General features: G+C 42.4%; 2 protein-coding genes across 5 annotated transcripts in view; one reads left to right on the plus strand and one right to left on the minus strand.

Annotated features, from left to right (window-relative positions):
• The window catches only part of LOC126527102 (testis-expressed protein 11-like), a 16,361-nt gene extending 5,060 nt beyond the window's left edge, over nucleotides 1-11,301 (minus strand). The window contains exons 1-8 of the mRNA XM_055068562.2: nucleotides 9,645-11,301; nucleotides 8,924-9,018; nucleotides 7,144-7,273; nucleotides 6,350-6,426; nucleotides 5,233-5,480; nucleotides 3,341-3,548; nucleotides 2,391-2,507; nucleotides 560-652 (exon numbers count right to left, since the gene is read on the minus strand). Coding sequence (XP_054924537.1) covers nucleotides 560-652; nucleotides 2,391-2,507; nucleotides 3,341-3,548; nucleotides 5,233-5,480; nucleotides 6,350-6,426; nucleotides 7,144-7,273; nucleotides 8,924-9,018; nucleotides 9,645-11,202 — 2,526 coding nt within the window. The 5' untranslated portion in view covers nucleotides 11,203-11,301. The remainder of the gene's footprint in view (nucleotides 1-559; nucleotides 653-2,390; nucleotides 2,508-3,340; nucleotides 3,549-5,232; nucleotides 5,481-6,349; nucleotides 6,427-7,143; nucleotides 7,274-8,923; nucleotides 9,019-9,644) is intronic.
• Nucleotides 11,302-11,371: 70 nt separating this feature from the next.
• gammaCOP (coat protein (coatomer) gamma) overlaps nucleotides 11,372-25,795 on the plus strand; it is a 44,777-nt gene continuing 30,353 nt past the window's right edge. For 3 of the 4 annotated variants that reach the window (XM_050174826.2, XM_050174829.2, XM_050174830.2), the window contains exons 1-10: nucleotides 11,372-11,483; nucleotides 12,240-12,289; nucleotides 12,938-13,018; nucleotides 14,327-14,478; nucleotides 16,709-16,733; nucleotides 16,798-16,848; nucleotides 17,923-18,015; nucleotides 20,634-20,720; nucleotides 21,445-21,561; nucleotides 22,319-22,359. In XM_050174826.2, coding sequence (XP_050030783.1) covers nucleotides 11,444-11,483; nucleotides 12,240-12,289; nucleotides 12,938-13,018; nucleotides 14,327-14,478; nucleotides 16,709-16,733; nucleotides 16,798-16,848; nucleotides 17,923-18,015; nucleotides 20,634-20,720; nucleotides 21,445-21,561; nucleotides 22,319-22,359 — 737 coding nt within the window. In that variant the 5' untranslated portion in view covers nucleotides 11,372-11,443. Of the gene's footprint in view, nucleotides 11,484-11,519; nucleotides 11,708-12,239; nucleotides 12,290-12,937; nucleotides 13,019-14,326; nucleotides 14,479-16,708; nucleotides 16,734-16,797; nucleotides 16,849-17,922; nucleotides 18,016-20,633; nucleotides 20,721-21,444; nucleotides 21,562-22,318; nucleotides 22,360-25,795 lie in introns of those variants that run through there. The other variant, XM_050174827.3, reaches the window with a different exon arrangement.

Here is a 25,795-nt window from a genome sequence, read left to right on the forward strand (position 1 = left end):
AATGAAACTGCAGAACTTCCCAGAACATCAAACCTTCAAGCAGTGCATAGAGGCATGGCAGAGACAGATGAAAAAGTGTGTGACACTGAAGGGGGATTACTCTGAAGGGACATCACATAGTTTGCCATGTGGAACAGAAATAAATAGTTGGTGACATCAGTCCTGTTACTTTTCAGACAGACCTCCTAATTTTTTGTTATTTATGAACTGTTAACTATTTCTTTGTGTGTATGAAATGTTTAATTGCACACAGATCAACAACTTATGCTTGCCTCAAACTAGTGACCAGGCATTATCCTTAATTATGTTTATAGTACTAAAGTAATCATTGTCGGCATGCAGGGTACACCTATTAACCTTAGATAAACTATCTCATTTACAAATATGAACTAGCTCGCATGCAGTGCTGCTGCAGATGTGCAAATAATCGCTCATGTTCGCACATGCTGGTCTGGCTGATAAGAATGACATCCTCTTGGAGAACTGTCTGTCACAGTGAATCGGAATGTAAAGCTACACTTCAAAAGCATTCAGTTGGGGCATACGCCAAGTAACTTGCCTCTGTCTCTGGGAAAGTCACCGAGTGGTTCAGCCTGATAACTTCATCGGTACAAGCCACGACTCCATCCTCATCTCGTGAATCCAGCAGTGCCTACAAGCAATCAGTGGTTGTTTCTATTACGAGGCTTCGAAACAGCTTCGGCAGGGTTTACAAGTGCCTATGGACTAATTAAGCATGGCTTTTGACTGTCTGACAGAACAAAATATATGCGAAATTGCGAATTATGAGTAGAGGTGCACAATTTTCTCAACACCCAACCCTTGTAAACAACAGTGCCTGAAAAATTATTATTTAGGAGCCGCGTGCACGTTTACTCCTCTAGCTTGGCCTGACTGCACATGGCTGTCAGCGCGGCTAAGAGTATATGCGGCCACGCGTCCTATCTTGGAGGTAATCTATGGTGGGTGCAAGGATGAGGCGAGCCAAGATGGCTGTTGGATTCATATGCACTATCCTCCCGCGCACGTACTGCTGGAGGTTGCATAATCTCGAGTTTTGGAGATGCGTTGAAGTGAGAGGCTGACGCAGTGTTTGCTCCTCTCTGACCGCCAACAAGTGTTTGTGATCATTGAGTGAGATTTGTTCATTTTTGCCGTGCGCGCATGACACCATGCCTGTTAATTTTATTAGTAAGCAAACGTCTACAGCAATTTATACAGCCAATTAAACTTCGAACCTTTGTCCAATGCTGTGCTCTATTGCTATCAATGCTTCGCCTTTCATCTGTAACTGCGACTTTTTTTTTTTCGTAGAACTGATACTAGAAACAATGTAACAGCTACAGAAATTTTGGACGCTCTACCGGAACTCGAGCATGACATGCACATGCGATGTCCCAAATTTACAACAAACATAGCAGCCGTGAACAAGATATTGTCACCTGTCGCCTCGCCTTCATAAGATTTTTAAAAAGAAGCTTTCTTTGTGGTGCCCAACAAGTTTTAATACTTCATTAATAGGTCTGGTGCGGAGAGTGGTCCCAAGCCCACTCATAGTGTCATTCCACTCCAGGCCACTCCAGGCGACACTATCAGCCACGGCAGGGTGGATGCGAAAGCTTCGCACGCTTTGATCGCTTCGTGTTGCTGTTCTGAAGGTATAATCGACATGGCATGAAACCGTATCTTTGGTCACCAACTCTCAAATTAAATAAAATGATTTTTTTTCTTTGTTATTGTCACTGAAATTAGTTTTTTTCCAAATGCCCAATAATTTGGAAGTTTTTGCAGCCCCTTCCGTGTAAGAAAATAATTCAGCAACAGTACTTATTTGCATAAAAGGTCGAATTTCAATATATATAACAAAGTCCCAATATTACCAGCTTCATTATATCGAGGTTTAACTACATCACTGGGCATGTTAGCGATTCATTTCACTAGACCTGTGCACAATTTGAAAGGATGAGGACTGACAAATCAAGGATGAAGCACTGCCTCCCAACAAGATTTTATTGCCATACGATGGAAATGTACTACGTGCAAAATAGTACAGTTTGCTCACATGCAATGGGCCAGATGCCCTAAGATAAACAGTAAATGAAAACAAACAAAATACATCAAATGATGAAAAGGCACACATGCAACTACATGCCTTATAGATAGTGGTCGTGGCACGTAAAACCCTAGAGTTTTTTTGTCCTTGTCTCTTTAGTCCTTGTCCTTTTGATTGCACACTGGTCTACTGAAAGCTACGAGACCACTCTGAGTACTCTGAATGAAGGGCAATGCATGGACATCCATGCTTCTAGAACAAAACTACAGAATGCACCTGTAGAACCATCTGGGATCAATGTTTCATTCACCTTAATAGTGAGCTGCACCTGACTTGCCTGAAAGAACAGGTGATAGTACTTGACCAGCTTGTCTGGTTGATTCTGCGTTGCTGTGAGATCGATGCAGCGTCGCAGCAAGGTCACAGAAAGTGAGCTCTTTCTGCAGCCAGCATCCTGCGCAAAGTTGCCTTGCTTGCCACGATGTACATAATGTATTCCTGCTTTTGCAGAACATAGTTGCTCTGTCTGGCAAAGGCAACTGAATGTGGCATGATACAAGTAATGGTACTGTTCCTTACTGAAGGATTCAGGAACTCGGCAGCTTGTTGTGCGTTTGTGTGTATCAGCACATACAAAAGGAGGGAAAGACAACAAAGAATGCCAGGGGCCATATTTATGCATTGACTGTTTTTGTCTTTCATTCTTTTTAGCCTTCACTTATGATTAGCATGACACCAAGCTTTCATTATTGCCAGTATCAGCCACTTGCTGTGACAGCTGACAAAAAATGGATAACATCAAAGAAAAAGAATCTTTACATTATAAAGTCAAACCTCATTACAACTGATTATCGGATCTCAAACCAAATCATTTATTTCTTATAGACAGGGGGATCTGCAGTAAAGGGTTTTTGACAGCTCGACATAGCCGAATTTTCCTGACAAGAGCAGCCTGCCAAGAAGTAATGCTAAAATTTGTCTATCCGATATTAATGTATAACAAATACATCCTTATAATGAATATTGGATATTACGAATGTATTTTCATGCTTGACGCAACTTTGCCACAACAAGGTGCAACTGTAAAGCCCCAGTGCTTCACTCAGAAAACACTGTCCCATGCATTCGTCTAGTGATGTTGGGTGAACATGGGCCAACTTCACCAGAAAAGTGAATGGGGCACTGCTTTACTAGTGAAGCACTGCCCCATCATATGTTGCCAATGCTAAATGATCGAGGAATGTTGACAAACTAGCATAACTGAACATCTTGTTGTGATGACGTCACCTGGCAGATGGCAACGAACTGCTCGAGAAGCTCTGTGTTGTCTCCCGAGAAAGAAATGACCTCATCCGTCACAGCGTTGCTGTTAGCTGCTCCTCCTCCACGTACGACAGCTTCAAACTCAGCAGCAAGAAGCATTCCAGCTAGCTGCCTGTTGTCCCGCCAGGCAGGGTTCACTTTCTTGAGCTTCTCTGCAATTTGATGAACTTCCCTGTTGGGGACACGGCAGTACTAGTCATTCATTTGCCATATGCCAAGTCGTTGCCCTTCTCTAAGATGTCAACAACCAACCCATCTTTCTCGAAAATATAAGTTTCACAACATTCCCCGAGCAACTTGCCCACCACTAAAAAATGTCCTGCAGAAAGTACCATAGAACCACAGGTCACCGTGCACATTAGGTGCTCTTACAGGGACCAATGCGGCATTGTACTCTTTTGTTTTGTGCTCATGGGTCACAAAGGCATGTTTGCCGAACAAATGCGACAAGTATACCTGGTCATTCAATCATTCATCATGCATGTCGGGTCAGCTATTGGTCACTCAGCAATTCTAAAGCTCACCTTACAATTATTTTTCCACTTGCATGCCAAGTAATCACAACCATTCCTTTTCTAATGAATTTTGCCTGCGAGGGAGTTTGGTGATGACTCAAGACATTCTGACATTTATAAATAACTTTCTTTTAATTTTGTTTTGTTTGCATACTAACATTTACATAATATATTTAGAGCATAGCAGAAACATTTACCAAAGTAATATTTCATACTTAGATGAGAGTCATTATTTTGATATTTCAGCTAAAGCTCCAAAATTTTTGTTGAATGATTGTATACCTGCAACACTGTTCTATAACTGCCTAATTGAGATGGACTTTTCTATATATTGAAACTTTTTTTTCCTCAGGAAAGCAGCAGTACCACAACGAAACTTTTACAGCCGAAATAAAATGTTTTATGGGAAAGCAGTCACGGCGCATTGTGTAATTAAGCTGATGGTAGATTTGATATATGATGATATATAATGGTATATATATATATATATATATATATATATATATATATATATATATATATATATATATATATATATATATATATATATATATATATATATATATTCTCAACCTTCATACACTGAACACAGAGATAAACTAAATTTGGCATACCAGAGGTATGTAATAATTGTAGTGCTGCAGTTTGCAAAGGATAAGAGAAATCGGGCTATGTTTTTTTAATCCACCAAAGCAAGGAAAACATGGAAGTGGAGCATTTTAAGATATTTTTAACACCACATTACTGTATGTTAGCACATTTCTTACACTGTATTTTTTGTATATGTATTCGCATATGTATTCTAACTATTGTATCTTAGGTTTGTTCGATGCAGAAAAAGGTGCACGGCACCTCAAACGAAGAAGTGCAGGGGGTCCCGGGCTGCACCCACCCGCTGCAAGGTTCAAGGGTGCAGTGCACCGCGGCGGCACTTTGCATTGCACCCCGTTCAATCGAGCACGGGGGTGCAGGGTGCACTGCTGCACCTTGGGGAATCGAGGGTCTAGGTGCAGTGCACCGTGAATAGGTGCAGAAGGTGCAGAGAAACTTGGCTGAATCGAATAGACCTATTATAATCTTTGAGTGTACTTTTCCCCCTTACACAATGGCTCTAGGGGCCTGTAAGGCATCTCTAAATAAATAAATAAATAAATAATTAGACTTGCTGGAAAGTCCGGATGTTAATCTGTTTTGCTACCATCTATTTTTGATTATGATGAAGATGCAAGAAGCGTTGTGGTAAAGCAAAATTTTTCAGACAACAAAATCTGGCGCCACATGAAGGTGATATCGAAACTTTGGCTGCACTTTATTGTGCTCAGTATGGTTGGAGCACATCACCTAAGAATTCTTTGCCTGAGCTGTGTGTCAGCCACATGTTTCCTGGACGCAGTGACTCCCGACAGCATTGCCATGATGGCATAGGTGGTGATCCGCTTTGTGGTGTCTCGACGGCCATGAACGCTTAGCATCAGCCTGAAACTGTGCCCCAGAAGGTGGAACTGCTGCTCGGCATTCACTTCTGGCAGCAACGCTAGGTTCCAGCACACGGTGGCGAACCACTGGCTCTGCTCTGCATGCCATCTGTCCTGTGTGAAGAATTAGACAAACCGAAGAGCTGGAGTTCTCAGTTAAGTGAACAACCATATGAAGCTAACAGGCAACAAAGGCTATATAAATATATGAGGGGAAATTAACATGTTCTTTGATAGAGCTGCAAAATAACAATGAAAAAATTTAGATGAGAGTCAAGTTAGCAACAAGCTTCATATTCTTATTACAGCAAAACCTTGTTATAATGAAACCACATATACGACGCGAAAGTACCTTCGTTATATCCGATATTCGTTATAAGCATATCGTTACATGTGGTCATTGGGATACATATTTTGTTATATACGATAATTCGTTATAAACATCTTATTGAGGTTAGAGTATAAAGAAAAGGCGAAATGAAAATGGAAGAAAAAGCAAATTTTGCAATGGTCAGTGCCAAGAAGATGAAAGGGAGAAATTGGCAGCTGCCTGAACAGTATAATGATGATGCAATGGAAATCCATACATGTTTCCCAGAAAACAAAAAGAGTCCTGCATGCTTCTGCAGAACTGATTCGTCATGGTCAGTGCCAAGCTCTGTATAGTGTCTTTCCACTCCCATACTTCAGACAGAGAGAGGATTCGTGGATAAAATATGGGATAATGGAGACAATTTTCACTGGTGTATGGAAGTTTGAAGTGATCAACAGTGCTCGAACCAAAAAAAAAAGCCTCAGCCTGTAGCCAACATTTTGATATGGAGGCTTGTCTTTGTTGGGGCGCTGATGAAGAAAATTCCCTTTGTCAAAGCATTGGCTCCAGCTTTGTTTTGCTGCTATTGATCAGATGTGCTATAAGGGCATAGTATATCTACTCGGCTGTGATATAGCTATGACAACTGAGTGAAACTAATGCAACTTACGTTTTCACAGACAAACAGGATAGTGGCTGCCTTTTCAATGCAGTCACTCACTTCTTCGTAAATATTGGTAACCTGTTCTGTAATGAACAGACATATGTGCATTAACTGTGACTTTCCTTCGGATGCACAATAATCACTAATGCTATATTGTGAAAATGCACAGCATGCTCATAAGGACAGCAAGCAACAGCTTCAAAGCCTGTACACAATGTGGGGTCAATTCAGAAGAGCTATATATACTGTGCGCATTTCTGTAATGACCGTCTAAAGCTGATAACAAGAGAGTAGTCAAGAAAAATTAATAATTTTCCAGATAAAATTTCTGATACTTCATTTTTCCACATGTTACATGGAACAGCAATGCATCTCACTGCACATTTTCAATTTGCATTTCTCGGAATTAGTGCTGGGCACAGACTTTCCAGCAAACCATTACATTAATTGCATGTAATATTACACTTAGATGCTCCCTAGAGTCATTAAATAAAAGCTGATCATGGTTGGGCACAGACTTTCTAGCATACCATTACATTGCATGTAATGTTACTTGATTAGTGGCAGCAGGCTTGAGTAAGCATGTGACAATCATTGATGAACTAAAAGAATATTTACTCTTTAATTATCTAGTATTGAATTACTTCAAGGCACATGTTGCCAGCTGTGTAATTGAATCCAATCAATGCTCAGTGTGTACATGCTTAGTGGGAATCTGCTAAACAGTGCTTAGCTTAAAACGCCAAGATTCATGTGTGTCAAGGACATCTGCGTGTCAAGAATTCACAGATCAAGAGTACCAATGTTTATGAGACAGAGTGCAACTACGCATTGCAGGCACTTCAGCTGCATCTCTGCCATGGCTGGGTTGGTTTCTGGAGGCAAGGCCATCTGCTTTAACACATCCTTGGTGAGGTCCAGCTTGCCCGCCTGCAATGTTTTTTGTCACATTGAAAAGCTCTAATGGGTTACAATGCATACTTGAATGCACATACATGCTGCTGTTACATACTATTATTTGTGCATACATACATGCCATTAAAAACCATTATACGAACCACAGAGGTACTCCGTTTTGGACCAGTAAGTTACTTAGTTGTTACTAGTTATTAGTTAGCTGCAGACTTGTTTTTATTGCTGTAGTTTGTTTTTCATTTGCTGTTCTAACTTTTTTTTCGTAGTGGTTGTGCCGTGAGTTTTCCCCTTATGTAGCTACTTTTTCGCAATTGTGAAAGAAAAAGTGTGCACACTTGTTCCAATGGTGGCAGAATAATTGTATACAAGTTTTCACACTTCCAAGTGGTGCATGTGATCAGCTTACTTTTTTATATTGGCTTCCTGTCATTTCTTGCAATACAACTTGGTAGTTTGCACTGTCTCATCTTCCTTTCCATTCTTCCTGTTGTGTGCAGTACGTTGCTCAATTGTCCATTATATAATGTTCAAATTTTCTTAATCTTAAGGCATGACATTTAATCTCTGGGCAGAAAACTGTCAAGCTGAACACTTATGCTGAATTGAATAATTATAGTTCCATTCTTCAGTTCCGTAAGGTCATGTTTGAAATATACATGTCTGATCTCAATAATTCTGAAAGCACAAAAACAGCTTAATCTGGGAAAGCTGGCTCATGATTGACCTGAATGTTTTCCAGCAGCACAAAAATAGAAACATGGAACGTATATTAGGTTCACAATGATCATATATGTGCCCAATATGTTCCTTCATCTTCTTCTGTTAGAAAATTGTCATATAAAAGTGCTTATAGTTAAATGACACTTTGTTGAGTCTTGCTTATATATAACTATGAAGAAAAATAATAAAGGAGCTGCAATATAGTCTGTTATGTCAGAAAAGAAAGTGTTTCCGTATAGTAAAGTGCTATTTGAGAATTCAGTAATATCTATATAGCGGTAAATTGCTCTCCCTGTTTGTGCAACATTCAGAGCTATGTTTTTGTTACAATAGACTAAGTTAATAATGAGCAAAATAGTGGGTGTCTTGGCATGAACCATGATCAGAACACAAACAAATCTTCAAGCACTGAATTATCTGTTGTATTTAGTGGTTCACAACAGTATCTACATTTAAATGATTCTACAAAATGTGAATGTGACAGTCCTGATAAAACTGGTCCTGCAATGCCTTGTTTTACTTACAGTCACTGAAGTGATTTCCCCATTAATCTGTTTTCATTTCTTACTCAATGTAACTGTTTCAGAGTGGGAACTGTGCTTTTCTTAAATTCATATGTTTCTTAATTTTGTGTCACTATGGCACATTGTGATATATATATATATATATATATATATATATATATATATATATATATATGCATACATACATACATACACAATGTAGCACATACATGTACTATATATCTCAAATGAGTAAATGGCCAGAGATAAGCATAGATATAGATCTTTTTAACTTTTTCTTTGTCTGCAAGAGCATGTCAATTATTATTATTATTATTATTATTATTATTATTATTATTATTATTATTATTATTCGTTTCTCTCAACACCAGCAAAGAAAACAAAAAGTGTGATACTAAGCAATCGTGCTGCATTTTCTAACCTTCAGTGTGAAGCTCCCAACGTGAATGAGTGCATTTGAAACTTTCTTGGTGATGTTCTCCCGCTCAAAACGGTTGGCTTCCTTGACAAGCTGGACTGGAATCATAGTGAAAGATATACAGTTACAGCATGTCACAATTAAAGACAACTTTGCACCAGCACATCACATTTACCTACAAGCTTGCTTGCATGTGTCATGTGCCTCAGCAGGTTGTTGTTAATATCAAGTTACCTGCTTTTATTTTTGTCAACAACACTCTTACATGACAGTGCAGCCAGGAATAATATCTTGTGGGATGCTTTCAGCATTTTTGTAACCTTTCTTCTCTGAAGGCAGGATGTACAGAAACGGCCCCACCCATGGCTTAGCATGTTCCTGCTTTTACCTTTGCACATGTGATTAAAATATTATGCTGTTACTGTTACACTGCAGGTTAACTAAATTTGCTCTTATATCCTTACTTAAGTCATCCTTGTTACTGCTTCAATATTACACGACTAACTAATTGCTCACATCTTTAATTATAGGTTATCCTTGTTCCTGCTTTAACATACATTATGCGATGTGTGATGTGGAATTACCTATTGAACATTGATTTGTTCTCTATTGCTGCTCCAGTTCTGCTTGTTAATTTGATTTTTAAGTGTGCATAAAAAATGATTAGGCCATGTCGTGACCCATTCTTTTAACATGTGCAACAAGAAACATCTGTTTGCCTTACGCAGCTTGCGAACAGCTGCAATCGCATCAGCACCGTTGTCCTCTTCGAGAGCGATCTTGAGCCTCAGGTAGCCCTTGGTCACATGGTTTGTGCCTGTATACTGATCCAAGGTGTCCTTTGCCCTGTTGGTCATTCCAAGATTCATGCTCCAATAAACCTGACAGAGCCGCAAGCTATCCACCTCCCTTCTGATGGTCTCCTCATCAAAAATGCTTTTGAACGTGGCTACAAGAGTCTCACAGTTCCTGAGCCATTCCACCGCTTCAGAGGTGCTGCCTGACTCGGCCTTGCCACAACCAAAGCGAAACAAGTAACAAAAGAGTTGCCTGAGACAGTGACCAGCGAACTGTGTTGTTTTGGCACTGTCCTGGACGAGGATTCGCTGGAAGGTCAGGAAGGCACGATCCAGCTCATTGCTGTCAAGCTCAGCCTTAAGAAGTTCCACCAGCAAATACAAGGCTTCACGATCCTGGCTGAAGCGTATGTAGGCTCTCTGCAAGAACTCAATGGCTTGTTGGGCAAAGCCGTGCTCCTTTATTGACTGGTGAATTCCAAGCACATGCCTTATCGTAATTTCTTGGTGCCTGAGGATGCAGTCTAGTGTACTGGAGAGTTGCTTGTCGTTACCGCTTTGGTAGAGGGCTTCCAGCTTCTTCGTCATGTAGTTCAACTGTCCTGGACGGTGCCAGATGGCCATATCTAAGGCGTTGGCTGCCTTCTCCCAGTGCTCCTGCTTGTCCCAAAGGAGGTAGGCGGAACCCAGGAGGTACAGCGTGTGTGCCTGCCTATTGACGTCAACAAATTTCTTGCCGAGGCAGAAGGATTCTCGGAAGTAAGAGACGGAGTGTTTGTAATGACCACTCTTGAAGCACTGCATGCCTGTAACGTAGGCCCTCGACGAGACGTATTTCTGCAGCATTGGAAAATCATCGCAGCACGCGTTCTTAGCGGTGTAGAGGCTCTCGAGCGCCTCTTCAGAATTCGCGGCCGTCGACGTCATCGCCGCGAAGCGGCAGACTTGCAGGACTGATTCCGCGTGGCGTGCTCTGAGCTTTTCCTTATCTGATTTAGCATCGTCAGTTGCAACACCTTTGAAACAGCGGATCTGTTCGGCAAGCTGCTTGGTGTAGCCTTCTAGCTCGCTGTACCGCGATTGTTTCAACAGAAGCAAAGCGACTACTTCAAGCGCCTGGATTCGGGAACAAAGGGCGGCTACGTAAAGTTGTGGTGTCCTCATCTTGTCCATCATGTGAGAGCTGAAGCCGAGATACATGTTCACACATTTGTACAGCACCAGTGTCGGGTCGTTGCTCGTTGAGGTTTGGAAAAACTCGGTTGTGACTGTGCGCACGCATTCGTTTAGAGCGGCTACCAAGAGTGCTGTGCCATCGTCATCTGCGACGGACAGGTACGCGTAGATGCTGTCCTTGAGGTCGGACTTGATCTCTTTGAAAACGAGATCGCTGTCAACCGCTTGGCCCCCATCTTTGACCGAGATAAGCAGATCTCGTACCCTCTGTGCCGACTTTTGGATGACCGAAACGCAACTGCTCGTCATCTCACAGCTGGCAATTAAACATGACCTATGAAACCGAAAACGAAAGCGCGTCGCGTCAGGATGGCGGCTTGAAGACGCGCGAGCAGACGATTCTCGGCTTCGGAAGTGGCGACCTTAGCGACCTCTATGTAAAACGCGTTTCATTTCAGCAGACGATAACGGTTTTGAGAGTATGTCATATACGTGGCTTTGAGGTGTGTGGCACCCGAGTCGGGACCGAAAGTTAGTCGCTACTCTCAAGATGTATGTATTAAAGCGTGAAAAAAAGGACGAAGAAGACGGTGAGCCGCTGTTAGGCGCATATTTGGGAGTGTCTGTTATCACTTCGACCTCGTGCACGACTCCGAGCCGTCTGATTGTCCTGCTCTTCACCGCTTTTCTAACCCTAACACGGCAATGTTTACCGGCGTTATAAGCAGAACCGTGACTTTTTCCCTATAACCGCTTTTACCAATTCTCAATCATCTTCGCATTGCAGCCATGTCTTCAGCAGGCGGCGATACTGGTAAGAACGTCTCGGTCCGCAGTGACTCGACGCTGACCGTTGCACAGGTGTCTGTGACAGCGACTCGGAAAGCACGATCATTTGCCATCGCCGACGTGTTCTTGTTCGCAAGCTCAAACTTGTCATTGCCGCAGTAAGAACGCTGAAGCACGAATCGTTGACATCTCCTTACCACCGGAGAGAGCGTATCGACCGATTGGACTGTCCTAGTTATTATAAAACGCTGGGAGGGACATTGCTTGCTGAGATGTTCGTGTCGTTCACTAACCGCTGTGTTTTCGAAAGTGCACCTGCTATACTTGCCAACCTGTAAATCCTTCGTTATCAGTGTCAGTAACTGTGCCCGAACCACACACAGGAGTTTTCGTTTAAGTGCTTTGCTACAAATGTTTACCATTATTACGAGCGCGAAACTCGTCGGAAGCCATTTCAATTGCTTTTCTGCGGACGTGTTTTTCGTTTTTATTCGGCGCGCTCAGCGGTTTTGGGAGTGTACCGTTTCCATTGAACTTACACAGACTCTCTGTCATAGGTGGCAGTAATCCGTTCAGCAACCTCGAAAAGACGTCAGTGCTTCAAGAGGTACGTGATTGCTCCTTTACAATCTCCATTAAATGTGCTTTGTTGTAAATGTCATAAGCGCCTGTAGCGGATCGTGTAGCCTGTACCCACCCCTTGGTTTCGTTCACTGTTTTGAGAAATACATACATTGACAGCAGCTTACGTGCAGACCGATTGCGTCATGTGTAGCTAGGTGTCATTGCTATAGACGCAGGTAACCATGCAAAGCGAGTATTCTGGCCGAGTTTCATACTCTTAACTAATGTGCACAAGTGATATTGAGGTACATACTTTTCTACATGTCGTGTGGGCCTTTGTTTACATTTGCGAATTTGTGTAATGTTTCCTGGGGGTACCCTATCGTTCCAGTGCAGTGACAACATAAACCTACTGTTGTAGTGTCTGTCATGTTATGTGGCTTTATAAGCATTGTTATTGAATGTACTAGTGATCACTAACAGCGTGATGTCATTCGTGTGATTCAGCACTGCAAGGAAAACAAATGAAACTATGCATTATAAAGTAAAAAGGGAATGCCATAATGTGATACATACAAATTGTTTATTGTAACCGTTGCGTTAATGCATTAACGCTATCACTCGCCCTTGTGTTGTGCTAGCATGCTATATACGATGTTACGAGTGCTGATGATCATGTTGTTTGCATCAGGCTCGCACTTTCAACGAGACTCCTGTTCACCCACGGAAATGTGCGGAGATACTCACCAAGATCCTCTACCTGCTGAATCAGGTATGCAGGCATGCTTTCGCATATATTTTACTGAAAATCTTGACTTTTGGAGCACTTGACAACAGTATGGTAATGAAAGGTAAACACACTGCTTTGCTGTATGCTACCTTGGGGACTAAAGCTGTTTTGACAGGCAAATCTAAGCTTCAAGCAGCTTCTTCCATCATCTATCCTGTTGCATGGCTGTCATCTGCTGTGCTGCTACTGATTGCACGGCTTGATGTAGCAACATGGCAGACAACCGAGCAAGCCAGAGCGAGTGCCAAAACTTAGCAATGTCCTGTTTCCATGTGATGACCACCTTCTCAGATCAAATCCAAGGCACGTCCTTGCACAGAGATCAGTCGCGCCGATTCCAGGGTTCTTCGCACTACGAACATCACACTCCCCGTTGCAATGGTCAGAGGTTCGCATGACCCTGGTTCGCACCCTGGTGCTTCTGTGGCATGATGTCACGACACATACAGCTCCTGGGTACCAGTATTGGAACTAGTTCGTAGAAAGCTATTACAGCAAATTATCTAGGGTGCTCAGAGGCTTGCCAGTACCTTTTCTATGGTTTGGAGGTCCAGAACCTTCATTTACCACAAAAAATCAATAATTTGAAGATGTCATACCAGCACTCTTTTCTTCCTTTAATGACAGAACATATAAATAGTTTTAAAAAATCTTTATTTTCTACCGAAGTGTGCAAAATGCATTAAGAATAAGCACAAGCAATAAAAAGAAAAAAATATTTTGTGCAAACATCTTCAACAATAGGGGGGAAAACTGGAAGTGGGCTTTTGGAATTTGTTAGGACGGCTCTCGTTATAGGTGAATTATTGGTGTACATTTCATTTGCTTTACGTCACATGTTCAGCACCTCTGCAGCTAGAGATTTTGCGTCGATCTGTCTCCTGACCACACTTTTTCCCCTCATCCCGTGTTCCAGCTCTAAACCAACAAATGGTGCTTGCTGTGCATCATTCAGTGTTGACAAAACATTTAGCCAGAAACTTAGGGCTCATTACCAAAAATGTGCATGAAAAATTTTTTTTTCTGGTATGTTGCCTGTAGGCAACACTCATCAATAAAATATTAAGAGCAAAATGCCTGTTTACATCTGCTACAGAACAACTTTAAAAATGAGTGAACAAATAAACAAACAGCTGGAATCTTGAGGAAAGAAGTCTTTTTAATACCTTTCATCAAATTTTAGTATCATTGACATTAATACTAGTATTTCTCAAAGTTTAAGATTGTCAAGTCTGCATGCTTATTTTAGAAGTATGTTTAACTGAGTCTGCATGGCCTTGGCACCAACAGGGGGAAGTCCTTGGGACAAGGGAGGCCACGGATGCATTCTTTGCTATGACCAAGCTGTTCCAGTGCCGGGATCCAGTGCTCCGGCGTCTGGTCTACCTAGGCATCAAAGAGCTCTCCAAGGTTGCCGAGGATGTCATCATTGTGACCAGCAGGTGAGCTACAAGACTTTTGGGAACCATGCGTACAATAGAACCTAGCTGGTGTGCTTTTTGTGGAAAAGAACATGAGAACCAGGGAAAGCTTAATAGCCTGTTTATGAGCTCTTTCTTTGCCAAGATCACACAGTTGCAACATGGTGGCCGGAAAAATGTAGCAGCAATCGGGGACTATCAGCTGAGTTATGGTATTATATTACCTTCATTTGCAACATCATAAAAATATTTGTGCCTTCAAGGCCTTCACTAAAAAAAGAAAATCACTTTAAATTGTTTTTGCTCTTATCATTTTTAGCATGTTTTCTTCATGTTCATGCAAAATCATTGAGTTGGAAGTTTGCACTCAGCTACATCACTTCCTTTTTTGTGTGTGTTTCTTTGTATCAAGGTCTTAATATTTAGTGCTGCGAACGCTTTAGTGAGGCATTACCTAAGCCTTGCAGCAGCCTTTTTCTTCAAGCATCCTAAGGGCTGTGGATGGTGTAAAACTACCAGGATGCACAAAGCATTTCTTGGGGCTCTGAATTGAGTGTCATTTTTATCTCCTGTACAGTACCGTGCTTTGGCTGCACGTTAAGGAGTCCCAACTGGTCAAAATTTACCCGGAGCCCTCCACTACGGCATCCCTTATAAACTGCTGTGACATATTCAGGACAATAAAATCCCCATAATAATTTTATTTTGTGAATGGTCATACACTGCATTGGGTGCCTCTCTAAACACAAGCAGAAACCTAATTATGACACTATACAGCAGGTAAACCTTAGATACATTGCTGCTTGTAGGCATACGGAAAGCAAGTTGTTATGGTGTTTATTCACTGAGAAACATGCTGGTGTCAAAATAAGTCATAAGTCATAAATATAACAGTCATTAGTAGGGCATTTATAATTACCCAAACACATTGTGCATGGCTATGGCTATGGCTGTGTGGTTCTTTCTAAACTGCTGCTTACAACAGATTGAGAATGCAAGGACACATTGCAGGGTGTGCTTTCGAGTGATCATGGTGCTAATTTTTGATAAATGCTGCCACAAATCAACTTCGGGAAGTTTTCTTTTGGTGAAGTAAATAGGTTCTGGAAAAATTTGGTGTGGAGGAAAGTGCATAAATTGCTGTGTTCCTGACTACGGCTGAATGCTACAAGAGAGACAAGCAGCTGTTAGTATTGTTAGACCAAATGGTAGAGCGATTGCCCGCCGGCTAACAATGGTCCTGGATTTGACTCTTGAGCCAGGATGAATTTTCCTACAATGTCAGTTTGTTTTTCAAGGGTACTGAAGTGTGCTCCTTTATAGCATTTGACTACAGTCCAGTGGATAGCAGTCCTTTTGTCCTGCATAATAGGTTGATGTTAAGAAAAAAGCGGCCGTGGCTTAGCTTGGTTAAGCCTGGTGATTGCGAAGCAATAGTAGCGCCCCTGGTGAGAGGAGCGGGAGTTAGGCCGCCGTTGGTGGCTACCGCCTTGCCTCGCGACGGCGTGAGATGGGGCCCCGTTTTTACACTGCTGGTGTGACGTCACACCGGCCGTAGCGCCCCAGGTGAGAGGAGCGGGAGTTAGGCCGCCGTTGGTGGCTACCGCCTCGCCTCGCGACGGCGTGAGATGGGGCCCCATTTTTACACAGCTGGTGTGACGTCACGCAGCGAGGTCACGTGGTGTGACGTCACGCAGCGAGGTCACGCTAAAGGTCAATGGTGCCTACCACCGCCTCGCCACGGAACGGGCTGAAGTGCGACCTAAAGTAGTATTGCTTCGCAATACAAAGTTCAAGCACAGTAGACGACAACATAGACGAAGGGAATGGTGACATATTGCTCACCTTTCCCATGTCATTTATTGCACCTAACACTTCTAACTTCTCACCGGCAAGGCCAAACATGTGCACTCGTTGAAATTTGTTAATGCGCATGTACATCTCGAGTTCATGAAAGGGAAAATTGTCATACTCTTTAACTGTAGTATGAAACTGTAAAGGAAACCCAGGTGTGTTTTCTCTAAAGAAGGAAAATTCATCCTGGGTGCAGGACAATTTTTTTTTCCAGGACAAAATGTTGTGCAGCTTTTTTTGGGTTTTCTTTGTAGCTTTGTGCTACAGTTGGGCAGATGACAATTTTCCTTTTCATGAACGTTCCTCCACCTTGCGGGCTTTGGCAGAACTGATTCAACATGTCTTGAGTTGATGCCATTTGGCTTTGATTGTGACCAGATTCCTTTTCTTTTTCCAGTTTAACCAAGGACATGACCGGCAAGGTGAGATCTCATGTCAGGCCCACTTTGGGCGTTCAATGCTCACTGTAAGCACTTTTCTTGGCAGGAGGACCTTTACCGTGCAGCTGCAATTCGGGCCCTCTGCAAGATCACTGATGTAAGTGCATTCACTCAGGCAAGATGTTCACTTCGAACATGCAAATTTCAGGATAAGCTTAAGCTGTGAGCAGGCAGCTTACTCCGAATTAGCATGACAAGGAGGTGGGAGGGAGAATTCATTGAAAATTATAGTTTTTCTCAGACTCTTTCTTTTATTTTTCTGAACATACATTGAAGGGGCAACTTTGAACAGGCATGTAGAATTCGCTTGAATGAATTGGCAGTTCATCTGCAGAGCGCATTTTGAGAACTTTTGGTGGAGCTGTGCATCAAATCGCTATGTTGACTCCTGCCTGAAATTAGATGTGCTAACATTCTTGGTTGAGTTAAGGTGCAACTCTAGGCATTTCACTGCTGAAAAGGAGATACTGCATTGCCTGCTCATAGCAATTGAAACAGAGTGTGCCCATTCTTTAATGCTAATTAGAAGAGGCATTATGGCAGAATTTTGTGGCAATGAACTACCTGAAATAAGGCCCCTTGGTGTCTTTGTATCTGTGCCTATTTCTTGCAGTTAGAAGAAAATACACTGCACAGTGATATTTTTTTTTGTCTTGGTTATAATAGCCAAGGTGTTAAAAAACACAGCAACCCTGTGCAATCTGCAGTACAATCAGGGCAATAACCGCAGCCATAATGGTCAAAACGTGTTATTGCTTTGGTTTAATTACATTAGTACTTGTCTTCTGTATGGTTATAGGTTGGTCATAGTGTTCTTGCAAGCAACTTGTCACACGAAATTCAGTATGAGTCCTCCGAGAAAGTTGTCTGTTAAGAAAATCATTTGTATTTTGGTATTTTGCTTGCAGACTATCAGGTTTGTACGATATTGGCACTGGCCATCAAGTCAACTATAGTATTTTCCTGTGATCATTTCTATGTATATTGCGTGTTCTGAAAAGCCCCCACTATGGCCAGTATAGCCCCCCATGTTGCTTTGAGATGATAGACCCCATAGTGAATCGGTCAGTCATTATCTTGCATGAATGTGTGCTTTGTTCAACCATTGCTGGATTGAATATGACCCAGCAGCAGGCATGTTTACAGAGCGGCATTTCTCTTTCCATTACAGAGCAGCATGCTTCAGGCAATTGAGCGTTACATGAAGCAGGCCATTGTCGACAAGAACTGTGGGGTGTCCAGTGCTGCCTTAGTGTCATCCCTGGTAAGCAGATCCTCCTCTGTGTGTTAGAGTGCTTCAAGCAAGTGGGCTTTCTTCTTGGGCAACACCGCACACATTTATTATGCAAAGGGCAGCATTGTAACTGTACTTGGCACACTTTATTTAGGCTGCATGTGTGAAAGTACCTTCTAGCCGCAGGGTGTGGCATAGCCGCAGGGTGTGGCAATGGATGCTTTAACCTTTGTGAAAGGAGCGGAATGTGGCAGGTGGATTGTAGGAAATACAGCATCGAGCAATCCACTAAATGATTGTAGCACTCGCTGACTCTACATTTCATTCGTGGGGGAGGGCGGGAGCGGGGGGAGGGGGCTCACATTGCAGCGCACTCTCCTCCTTATAAAATTTATAGAGGGATCAAATACATGAATAATAACTGCATCGCCATTGCCAAAGATGCTGCAAACGAATTTTTTAATGCTGCGCACTGTCAAGACAATTGAAATATGTATTTTTTCATAAAAGAATATACTTGTATGCCCTAAAAATTGTGCCCAAAATTACTGATATCAATGCTTCCATGTCTTTTGCCTATTTGATAAATAAAAACATATCATACGAACTTTAGAACTGTATCAGTTCGAAACCAGCAAAGCAGTGGCTGCCGCTGATATCAGAAATGTAAAGGCTGTGAGATGAACAAGTTGAGGACAAATATTTTAATGGAACTTTGTAAGTCAAGAACCTTGTTTACATGTTTGTACATATTCAGCGGCCAGGGAAAAATCTAATTGACGCTGTCCTTTGTTCTAATGTATTGCGCAGGCGAAGCTGTCACCGGTCATGTATTGTAATTGCCCCGAAATTACAGTCGCAACAAAGAGCACATATAGAAGGCAGGCTTTTTGCAAAATATACGAGGGCGAGTAAAATGAAAGTGAGCCAATGCGAATATATGACAAACAGGGTACTTTATTTAAAGTAGTCTTCACGAGCATTTAGACATTTGTCCGACTGACTAATGAGTCGTGTGATCCCCGTCTCATAAAGCTCCTTGGTTTGCTGCTTCAAAAAGTCTGTTACTGAGTTTTTCACATTATCGTTTCACACGAATCTGGTTCCCTTGAGCTGTTTCTTCAATTGTCACAAAATGTGTAAGTCACAAGGCAAAAGGTCTGGGCTGTATGGCGGATGTTGCAGTGTTTCCCACTTGAACTTTGCCAGTTATGTCTTAACCACATCGGTGACGTGGGGCGGGCATTGTTGTGGAGAAAGATGACCCCATTTGTCAATTTTCCACGTCGTTTGTTCTTGATTGCGACACGCAGCCTATCCGGCATTTCACAATATCGGAAATGATTGATAGTCTCTCCAGGTTTAGCAAACTCAATCAGTAATGGCCCCTGACGATCGAAAAAAAAAAAAGAAAAGTAACCACCTTTCCGGCGGAAATGACGACCTTTGCCTTCTTTGGGGTTGGGGAATTTGAATGTTTTCATTATATGATGGAAATATATAATGCTGCGAGGCCAGAGGGGACGCAGGTAGAACTGTAGAGAAGAGACGAAGGAGTGGGAGGAGGAGAGGCAGTTCCCATACAAGAGAGGAGGGGGAGGTGTCTTGAGAAGGCAAGGAAACCCCACTACTATACAACAGCAGTTGTGGGGAAACAGGATAAGCTTAAGTTCAAGGTACGGTACAGTACGTTGCTGCTATTTGTGAAAAATAAACGCCATGCAAATATGTCAAGCAGGCAACTTACGCAGGGCGTGCAGAAGCAGAGCCACATTAATTAAAGTGCACCGCAGGGTCCAGGAGACACTACGGAAGTGGTCGACTGTAAAATCAACACTTCTATGCCCGCTGCGTTAGCTTTGTGGCTATGGCATTGCTAGAGGTCGTGGATTTGATCCCGATTGCAGCAGCCACATTTCGACGGGGGCAAAATAGAAAACGCACGTGCACTTAGATTTGGGACACGATAAAGAACCTCACGGTGTCAAGATTAATCCGGAGTCCGCCACTACGGCATGCCTCATAATCGGGGTGTGGTTTTGGCACGTACAGCCCGACAATCCAATTCAAGTGTAATACTTCTGCCACAATGCGATGTGCCATGTGAGGCAATGACAATGCTCAACCTTCTTAGAGATTATAAAATATGCTGCACAACAACGCCTCAAGCAAACACCTCTCCCTGTGTGTTCTGCGTACTGCGCAGACAAACAGCAGTGGTGCATGCAAGGTAACGTGTAACATCAACTCGCCACTCTCGTGTTAGCCTAAACGTTGAAGGAATTAAGCTTTAGCCATCAACATCACTGCCACTTATCATCAATCAAAGCATCCAGCACGGAAAGCTTCACTTACGTCGATTCCCACAGTGCGTGGGACCTACATAATTTTTTTCTTCTGAGACTACCAGCCTGAAAGTGCACTTGCTTTTCTAAACGTTGCAAACTTTTTTTAGCAGCTTTAGTTTTAGCTGTTGCAGCTGTTCGTTGCAGTGCTGACAGACCGACTAGCTCGTAAGAAACACCTGTTGATGTTCTTTTCTAGTTCTCTGAACTTGCATCCTCTTCCCATTTGCCTTTCTTCAACCAAACTTCCGAAGTCTGTAAATTGCTACCAGACCAAGTTTGAGCATACGTATTATTGTGCAGCATCTGATGTTTGTCAGCCCAGACGTCGTGAAGCGGTGGGTGAACGAGGCACAAGAAGCAGTCAACTCGGACAACATCATGGTTCAGGTGCGTGGCAAGATCATCAGGGCCTTGTGTTGTTAAAACTCAATGACAGTAGATCAAGAAACCTTCTGTTACTATGAAAGAAACTTTAGGAAAAGCCCGTTTATGTCAGTTGTGGAAAGCTCCATTGCTGTCATGTTATCACCAGATTTGCTTGGCCATGTGTGGATATAATCTGCCGTGGTGGCGTGTGGCGTTGCACTGATAAGCCTGAGAGCGCGGGATATAATCCCAGTCGTGCATTGGGTGCTGGTTAAAGAACCCCAGGTGATTAAAATTAATCTGGAGTCCCTCACTATGCCGTGCCTCATAATCACATTGTAGTTTTTGCAAGTAGAATATCAGAATTTGTGTAGCTAGAGCACTATCGCAAACCTCCGCTGTGTTTTTGACGATCATGTCAATGTTATGTCATAAAAAAATGTCAATGTGGACTGGAAGATACTGGTAGAAATAGCGTGTGGCATGCATGAGCCAGTGACAAAAAGAATGGATCTGTAAAAGAATAATAAAGAAATCTGACCCCTAATAATTCTGTTTTTATCCATGCTTAGCAATGTCTGAAATGTTTTTTTGCAGCCTTCATAAACATTCCAATTTCAGAGTGAGTGTCCGAGATTATGCAGCTAACGGGGTGTAACCCTGTGTATTGGCCGTAATGGTTATGATGAAGCATATTATTGTGCTCTGAAGAAATGGAAGAAAAATGTTAATTGTCTGTTTACAGTTCCACGCCCTGGGCCTGCTCTACCACATTCGCAAGAGCGACCGATTAGCAGTCTCCAAACTGGTCACCAAGTATGCCCGATCAGCCCTCAAGTCACCTTATGCAGTTTGTATGCTGGTGAGTGGGGAGGAACAAAGAATGCACTTAATAGGTGTAAAAGGGGTGCTGCAATATATTTTAACATTAGGATGAAATAATTTGCTTCATACCTTGCTCACTGCATCTCCGAAGGATTAATGTGAAAAGAAGGAAATCTACGCTTGCAAATTGGAGTTGCTCACCTGTGAGGTTCCATAATACGTACTGCGGTATCCATCACGTAACAAAACGCTAATGAATTATTTTTCCCTAGTTTTCCTTGGGTGATATTGAATATAAATTGAATATAAGTCTTCCTTGATGCCTAAGTGCATATAAAAATCTTGCCGTCAGATCTTTCAAGGTTCTTTATTGCCTTATTTGTTGTTCCTACCAGTGTTACTGTGTGCCACTGATTGCAGCAGTGCATTGGAACACATGCATAGAGAGTTGATATGTCGTGATAGCCACAGCCTTTTTTATTTGGTATCCATTTGGGCCTTAAGTAAGCCGGTAGTCAGTGCCTCAAGGGCCACTTGTAGGCAGTGAACACCACCAGCACTCACTGGCATCTCACGACCTATGGCTGGTATAAAAAATTGCTGCATCATGATAATATTATGAGGGTTCCATGGAACAATTTCTCTTGCAAATTATGTTTGGATTTCAATTTTCTCATTCCTCCTTGAACTTGTGAACATGAATAAAAACTACATTAAATTGAACTGCTGAGCAAAAAGTCCTCGTTTTTTAAACTTTTGTCCCATCTTTTCTTCCTCTTCCTACCTTCATGCAGATCCGAATTGCAAGCAAGCTGATAGAAGAAGACGGTGTTGGGTGAGTTTGGCAGCCTCTTGATAGAACGTTTTACGAGAGCTGAATGACTTATTCTTGAGTCTCTTTAAACCAATAAAGCATAGCACAAAACGCCAGAAAAATCTTATCACCAATCTGACTCTGAGTGTGACCTTCGAGCTTCATGGCACTGTAGTGTTCCCATTGCCTTGCTGATAACTTTGGTGGCATGGGAGACTAAGGTGATGCCTAAATAAGGTATGTTCTGCTTTATCTAGAGGCTATTAACCCAGGCAACACACCAGCAATGGTCCAAGCGTGTCCCAATTCTGGCAGAAATTGGTACCGATCTTCAACTAATGCTGGCATATTGGCAAAGTGCAACGTAATCCAATGCTGGCCCAGAGTTAAAGCCAATATTGGACAAATATTATGCCAATGCAGCAGCCATTGTGCTGCTAGCGTAGTACCGGCGTTGAGCCATATCATTGCCATTACTAATCCGAGTTTTGAGCCAATGCCCTTTCCCTGACGAATATTGTAAATACGCTGGCTCTAGAGTACGCAGCCATTTTTACCGCGATCCTTTTGGTAATGGCATTTAGGTAGCAATTGTCTCTGTACGCTGTCTCAGTCTCCTTCAATAGCAGCTAGGAAAGCTCGACAGAAAGATATGTCAAGAAGCAGAAGTCCTCTATACATGCAAATAATAATAAAAGAATACTGAAATTCACTTTATGACAGTTTGTTTATGAATAAATTTGCACAAACAGGCATGTTCCGTGGACCTGAATGGGTGGCGCTCGGTCATGTTCAAACAGTTTATTTACAGGCAGGCTCTAGAGAGCCAGTTCTCGTGAAGCTAGGTGGATGGCGGTGGATCAGGCAGTGCCCCAAGGATAGGAATTTGGCAAGGTGCCGAGGACGGTGGGCTGGCCAGGGCTTTCAGGGCTGGGAGCTGATGTAGGTAGGCTGGTTGGTCAGTGCTCGGATGACGGCAGGCTGGTCAGGCCCCGAGGACCACAATAATGCGGTGGTTTCGTTGGATTTGCAACCACTTCCCAGAGCGACTTCACCCTTACTTGGAGGAGATGCTTGCATTGGAAAATAAAAATAAATATTATCGGAGATGTCTGCATGACAAATGTATGTGGCAATGTTTTCATGTTGAAAATCACCATACTGCAAGAATAGAAGTTTGAGTGAAGAGTTCAAAGGGGTGAATGCAGAACTATTGCTGCAAGAGATTTAGCAGGTAACACTTAACTGTTTCAACATATATGGCGTATTTCATAGAATGTGAAACAGAAAATATTTAGAACACAATATGCGCAGGATCCGTCTGTCTTGTTTACACCCCACACCTAGTCATACTAGCACTTTCTAATAAAAAAATTGCAGCAGAACTTACTACAGCACAAAAAGCCTAGTTTCGAAATAGTGTAGACACATGCGTCCTTATTTATGTGAAAAATTTTCAGGAAAAATTTTCAGGAAAAATTTTTCATGTGAAATACGAGAAGTTGCGTCAAGATGCACTAGCAAATGCAGGCATTTATTATACGGGAAGAAAAAAAAATGCTGCCGTGTGTGCTTGTTGGAAATGATGCTTGACCTAGAACAGTGAGAATCGCAGTTCCTCGTCATGGCTAACAAGATCAGGCAGCGTGCATGGCATGATAAAATTAAAGTCCTGAAATTTGGGTGAAATTTAGAGATATATGTGTGTTCTACTGTGGGCACTATTCAAGGGCTGTGAATAAAAGAAGCTAGGTAACTACAGGCACTCTACATTAGCCAGGGCTGTTTCAGTAATATATGTACCGCGTGACATTGCTTGGGTTGGCAGCAGTTTATCACTTTCATCCTCAAACATCACAAAAGAATTGTCAACTCAGCTTACAGCGTTTCTGCTCAGTTAAAGTTGATGGATCTACACGAGCAATTTATCAGCACCTAAATTTCCGCGAGCAAGAAATAAATAAAATAAGTTGCATATTTCAGTGATTCTTTCGGCTGTGCCCTCACTTACTACGATAGCAGCATTTTCCAGTTGTGAAAACCACCATTTCACTGGTGAGCCTGGTTCATCTGGGTGGTGATGACCAGGCTCATCTGGGTGCATGGGGGGAGGTGGGGGCTAAAGGACAAAAAGTTAGGCTGAAAAAAAAAAAAAGCGGGAATGTGCTGTGCCAAAAACAGGCAAGGACAAGAGGGTGTTGACACAGACAAGCGCAAACTTTCAACTAATTTTTATTTCTGCCAGGGGCATCCATACAAGGAGCTTACTACATGTGCACAAACAAGCAAATCTATGGGAATAGGAGCATGATGATTATGTCGTCGCAACATACTATGCATGCTAAAAAAAAAAAAAAGACAAGTTTTACTAATACATATGCGCTCCATCTCGAGGCAATATAAAACGGTTCGATCAGCTCTGGCACCGCAGTTCTAGATTCTCCTCAGAATCCCGGTTCTGCAAAGCCACGGAGCGCACATGCAAAATATACAATGCGCAGGTAAATGCGCAATGCCGTTGTTTCTTATGGAAAGGACATGTTCCCAGGCATGATCAATAAAGCAGCAGTTAGGTTGCCCAATATATGATTTCCCCTGCTTGCTATGTTGTGCATTGGCTTTTCTCTTTAGGGGGCGCATTTCCGTGAAGACAAAGTGCAGAAACGGCCGTGTACCATGCATGGGGTTCAAGTGGAAGAACCACAGGTGGTTAGGGTAAATCATAAGTCCCCCCCCCTACCAGCCCCCCCTACGACGTGCCTCACAATCACATTGTTGTTTAGGCACGTGAAACCCCGTATTTTAAGTTTGTATTTACATTTTTAAACACCACTTAAGCTTAATAACACATTTGCTTACTTCAAGCCCTGTGTTGTTCCTATAAAGCCAGCTTAGTAACCCATGTTGGCAAATCCACATGAATGTCAGTCCAATAATTCCTGCCTTTTTCAACGGCACTGCTAATATTGTTTGTCGCATGTGCAAACAGGGCCAGTGTTGGATCTGTATCATAGTGGTTCAGCCAATATTCGATTCACGCTGTTTATCTTAGGCCATCATTGGGCAAGGAATCAGAATAGCACAGCTCATATTGGAACCACGATGTTAACCTTGGGCCATCATTGGGCCAGGAACTGCCAATGCATATCGAACGTTGGCCAGAGCTGACATGCTGCCTGGGAAGTTGAGAGAGATAACTGCTTTTATTTCTTCCTTCCTCAACCAGCCCATCTCTTGGCATGAAATGACGCTGGGAGATTTGCAAAAGTGCGAGATTCTGCTCTAACTAAGCTTTAAATGGCTGCCATTAGTGTTGTCTTATGCAGAGAGTTGGGTCTTAGGCCAATTTACCTTTTATATCTTTATTTTTTTTTTAGTTAATGTGCTGAAGACTTGTAGATATATGTAACTTTATGCACTCATTTTGAACATGAGTCTACTCCTGTTTGTCTCATTT

This window comes from Dermacentor andersoni, chromosome 9, assembly GCF_023375885.2.
Source record: "Dermacentor andersoni chromosome 9, qqDerAnde1_hic_scaffold, whole genome shotgun sequence".
NCBI lineage: Eukaryota > Metazoa > Arthropoda > Arachnida > Ixodida > Ixodidae > Dermacentor > Dermacentor andersoni.